At 49.6% G+C, this 5,000-nt stretch overlaps 2 protein-coding genes across 3 annotated transcripts in view; both read right to left on the reverse strand.

Annotated features, from left to right (window-relative positions):
* LOC310814298 (formin) overlaps positions 1-2,746 on the reverse strand; it is a 47,014-nt gene extending 44,268 nt beyond the window's left edge. For both annotated transcript variants that reach the window (XM_083683618.1, XM_083683619.1), the window contains exon 1: positions 119-2,746. In XM_083683618.1, coding sequence (XP_083539744.1) covers positions 119-2,086 — 1,968 coding nt within the window. In that variant the 5' untranslated portion in view covers positions 2,087-2,746. The remainder of the gene's footprint in view (positions 1-118) is intronic.
* Positions 2,747-4,773: 2,027 nt separating this feature from the next.
* Positions 4,774-5,000, reverse strand: part of LOC310814159 (formin-1-like) — a gene marked incomplete at both ends in the record, with an annotated part of 14,207 nt that continues 13,980 nt past the window's right edge. Inside the window, one exon of the mRNA XM_083683459.1 lies at positions 4,774-4,833. Within this exon, the coding sequence (XP_083539585.1) occupies positions 4,774-4,833 (60 nt within the window). The remainder of the gene's footprint in view (positions 4,834-5,000) is intronic.

Below are 5,000 nucleotides of genomic sequence, written 5' to 3' on the forward strand. Positions count from 1 at the left end.
TAAAGTCATATATTGATTTGAGAGCAAACAATGAATAACGTTCTCTAAATTCAACATGAGGAAGAAAGTTTGGTTATGGGTTAAACCCACAAACCAGCAGTATTTGAACAGTACATACTTTCTCCTCTGCTGGACCTTTCTGTTCACTGCCAGGAGATTTGGAGCCTCTCTCAAAGATGGACTTTAGCAACTCTTTCTCATTTTTGATTTTCTTCTTGATGGCTTCTAGGTCCACAGGTTCTGTAGTATCCTTTTTGGCAGGCTTGGAGCTGAAGAGACTCTTAAAGGTGTCGAGAGCTGTTTCTGAGCCTCTTCTCTGGATACCAGGTGGGCTGGTGGGATCTACTTTCTCCCTCTCTGTCACCCACTCCTCGCCCCTCTCGGGCTCCCTCTCTCTGGGCTCTGATGGTGGCGTCTCCTGCCTGTCCTCTTCCCTGGTCCCGTCTAGGTTGAGCAGCTGGCTGAGCTGACCCAGTAAGTTACTCTTGGTCTCGGCCACGGGTTTGGGCTCTAGGCGTTTCTTGGTGGCGCTGGTGGGGGTGTTCTGCTCAGGGAAGAGCTTGGTAGCTTTGTTCACTGTCTTCTTTAGGCTCAGCAGGGCCAAGTCGCAGTCTCTCTGCTTGATCTCCCTCTCCGTCTCTCTCTCCTCCCCCACCACCCCCTTCTTCAGCACCTTCAACCCACTGAAGAGGGCAGGAAGCTGGAAGGAGGAGGCTGGAGAGAGGGCTGTGCCCCTGGAGGGTGACGAAGCTGTGGAGGTGGGGGGCGGGGGAGAGGATGGGACCGAGTTGAGCCTCCTGGTGGCAGGCATGTGGCTATGGCTCCTGGGTGAGGCAGGGACAGGAATGGCACTTGGCTGGCTGTCAGCTGGGGACTCTCCAGGAACACACGACGTGACCGGGGCAGTTCCTGAAAGACCCATTGTCACATTAGTGTCAAGCTGCTCCCCCAGGCGGGAGGAAGCTGGGCCTGCAGACGGAGGTGGCTTGCAGGGTGAGTCCAGGCTGGAGATAGGCTCTATATCTTCACCATTCCTCCTGTTCTCCCCTGATGTCTCCCTACCGTGGCCCGTCTCCTCCGCCTGCCCTGATGGGGAAGTGATGTCATCGGCCTGTGGTCCAGAGGTGAGAGAGAGGTTGAGAGGCGAAGGCACTGAGGCGGATCCTCCTCCAGCACACACATTAGCCAGGTCTGTGCCTTGCAGTCCTTCATCCACAATGCTGGATCCCTTGGCTGCCCTGCGACGTCTGGACACCTCTGACCCCATGTTGGGCGCATCCAGACCACCCTTTACAGGCCTGGTGTCTGCTGACGCGCTCACGGAGCGCCTGCAGGCGACTGTAGGCACTGGCCTCGCTGTGACAGTTGAGAGAAGAGCAGCATCTTTCCCGCTGTCAGATCTCACTAAAGACCTTGTAGTGAACAGAACAGAGGTGTCTTTGAGGGATCTCTCCACCAGGCTGTGTAACCTGAAGACAGGCTGCTCTAAGTCCGCTGTCTGAATGGCACCTCTCACTGGGCCAGAGAGCGGCAGCTGACCTGCGTTACCATTGCCCAATGACATTTGGTCCTCCTCAGTTGGGAGGGACATTCCAGGGCTGGCGTGTTTGTCCGATTGGCTGAGGCTACGGAGCCCTTCCTCATCCTCCGTCTCCGATTCGCTGTAGACCTCCACCAGGGTGACCTGGACCAAGTCTGGGTCAGCCGTGGGTGTGGCTGCTTGGCCCGGTTTGGTGGGGGTGCCCATCTCCTTACAGGACTCAATCTCCCATGATTCAACACTCTGCTCTGAATCAGGGAGAGTGGCCTCACCGTTGTTAAAGGCCTCACCCCCACCAAGAACATCTCTCCCCACTGTGGGTCTGTCATCACTGATGACATCGCCAGCACTTTGATCGACCTCCCTGATATAGTCCTCTTCATCAGACAGGGTCCTGAAAGATGTCAACACAGCAGTCTCTCCTGCTGCCTGCTTCGGAGGCTCAGTCTTAAATATAGTGGTGATCTTACTGAGAAAAGAGTTGGGGGGTTGTGTCTCCTGTCCCCCCCGGCTCTGGTTATCAGAGCTGTTACTCACACTGTCCATTTTCACACACAACCACCTACTGTAGTAGCATTTAGTCAACCTAGTTGATTCCTAGCTAGCCAGCTACAGGTAGCCTAGCCCAGAACAGCCCAGAACAACCCAGAACAACCCAGAACAACCCAGAACAGCACAGTGTGTCCATATAGAGAGTCACAAAAGGTTAATCTCTACACCCTGGGTCCTCCAACCTGCCCCTCTTCCACTTCTACTGGTCCCAGTGAACAAAAGGCCTTTGTATAGACAAATCCCCCAGCTCGTCTTACCCTCTCCAGGAGGGCTCCAGTTATAACCCCTGCTATCCTCTTATCTAGTTTAACAACATAAACTGCAACACAGGCTGTACTGCATTTGGAAAACCTCCTCAAATCGTAAATAGCCTCTCTTCTACTGTGTGTTGTTATAAGTTACAGTTCACTTTCCTGGTGTTGTAAGAAAAGGGTGAAATTCCAATGACGTTCCCGGTCAAGTTGAGCTGTTCAGTGGCTGGAAGCATGTCCCGGGATAATCTCCCTGGGAAACCATGAGAAAGGATCTCTCCGTCTTTCACTGATACTGTACATCAGAGCAAGTTTCAAGAATTCCAAACAGCTCCAACAAGTAAGGCAGTGTAGTCCGGGAATATTCCACTTCGCCACAGGTAGAGACTGGAGTAGTGTGTGTATGTGTATGTGTGTGTCTATGTATACAGGAGAGCTCTGTGTGTGTGTATGTGTGTGTGTGTGTGTCTGAGAAAAGCCCTTCAGGTTGGAAAAAGAATGTGGCCCACTGGTCTACCCGGTCTGGTCCCGCCTCTCCTGCCTCCCCCGCCCCTCTCCTGTAAAGCCTGGGAGGGAATTGTGGCGGCAGGCGGGCAGGAAGCCTGCACAGGTGTCCGGTTACTCTTGATCGCTTCCTCAAAATGGCAGCCACAGGTAGAAGGTGGTACTCTCCCACTCTCACTCTCACTCTCACTCTCACTCTCTCTCTCTCTCTCTCTCTCACTCTCTCTCCCTCCCTCTCTCTGCCCCAGCGATGCGCTCCCTCAGTGCAGACTCAGGGAGTAAACACAGTGGGAGCACTAATCTCCCAGGGGTCAGTTGGACGGCCGGGAAGGTCCAACCCCAGCCCTGCGCTGCTCTGCTCCGCTCTGCTCTGTACACTGTTACAGCACAGGGCTTAAGCTGGGGTGATTAGTCAGTCTGACCCTGGCCTCAGCCCTGGCCTCAGCCCTGCCCTGCCCACCAGGCTAACACTGCAATACTGTGTTGTCAGCAGCACAGCAGCTCGGACCATAAACACTACTACAAGACAGGCGACTGAGCAGGACTGAACATTTTGTGTGAGGAAAATAAGTTTTGATTTACTCGTCTCAGGGAATGAATCTCATTAAGGGCTGACAGTAAATCACAAGAAGTACTGCACTCACACATGCATACAATTATTTAGTTCTCCAGCACAGTGAGTGCATGGTTTATAGCCACACACAGAGGACAAAACACCACACAACACGTTTAAAAACAACCAGTCAACAACTGCAGAGAACTCTCCTGGGACTATTTAGACGTTGACTTTCAAACTCTTTCATGTGACAAAATACTTTAAAATCAACATGCTGTAAGAACTCTCTCGTTGCTTCGATAAATGGTTGCTCCAAAGTGGTGCAACGCTTCAAAAACACGGTTGAATGGTTACACTGCATACTGTGCTTTAATGTTATTATTACACAGGCATAGAGGCAACTTAATGTTAAGTTACACATATGACTGCTTTTCTCTATCAAAATATGCCCTCCCCCTTGACAGATTTAAGTGCAATAGTGAGCACGGAGACCTTAAAAGTACTTGGTAAAATTAAGGCTATTTCTTTAGTGCAGCTTTCTGGGAGGATTTCAAGCCCTATTAGAGACATGGTTGGCCTTTTCAACGCCAAAGTTCACTCCTGAACACATTCCTCTAGATACTGGAAGATTATAACTAAGGAAAGGTTGTCATGCTGATTAGCAAATCCATACCTGATTAGCAAATCCATCCATAAGAGACATGAGGTCTGTGCTTCAACACAAAAAACATCTGAAATGTTCAATCTAATTTCTCATAATCTCTGAAATGATCAATATTCTAAATCTCTTGTCAGTGTACTTGAAGATAATGTTCCTGTTCATATGTTAGCTGGGAAAGTTATTTCCTGATTTTAGAGATTAAGACAAATCAGTCTTAATCTGAAAGGGGAGGAGCTCTGAGCCGTTATGTAATTAATTAATTAATTCTTTCAGTGTAAATCCACCAGAGGGCCCAGGCCCAGCCCCGCCCCATCCCCAGCAGGACTACCACCGCAGGCCTGAGGGAAGCTGGGTCACAATCACAGATAACTAGAACTGGCCCACCACACACTACAAATGACTGACTCCAACTACTGTACTTTCAAAGATCTGACCCAAACAATTTGTTTGTTTTAAACGATGTAAACAAATCTAATGCAATATGTGAGGGAAGGAATTAAGCCCACAGTACAATACATGTACTGTATGAGTCCTAACATTCAGACATTGACGATGAACACGTGTGGTTTTACAACACAACAGAGAATGCATTACTGAGAATGATAGGGTAACAATGCCTTAGAAAAACAGCAGAGCCACACCACAGGTAAATATGTCAACTCTGTACCTGCATGTTATTACACTTTAGCATACTCAAACACAAGAGTCATTACTTTTTCTTAAAGGTATGCTCCCTTTTAAACGATGGAGGCGAGGCTGCTGGGAAATACTTTGACACACAACCACACCCAGGTCACCTACAACAGGAATGGGTATCTTAACCGTGAAATCCTGCCTGACAGCATGTATGTAATGGTGGAACTTTGATAGACAGACAGATAGACAAGAGTAATTGTTTTGTTCCCTTTGTTCTTGTGGGAGGTAAGAAGGTCAGGC

The sequence above is a fragment of the Argentina silus genome, assembly GCF_951799395.1.
Source record: "Argentina silus genome assembly, chromosome: 13".
Classification (NCBI taxonomy): Eukaryota; Metazoa; Chordata; class Actinopteri; order Argentiniformes; family Argentinidae; genus Argentina; species Argentina silus.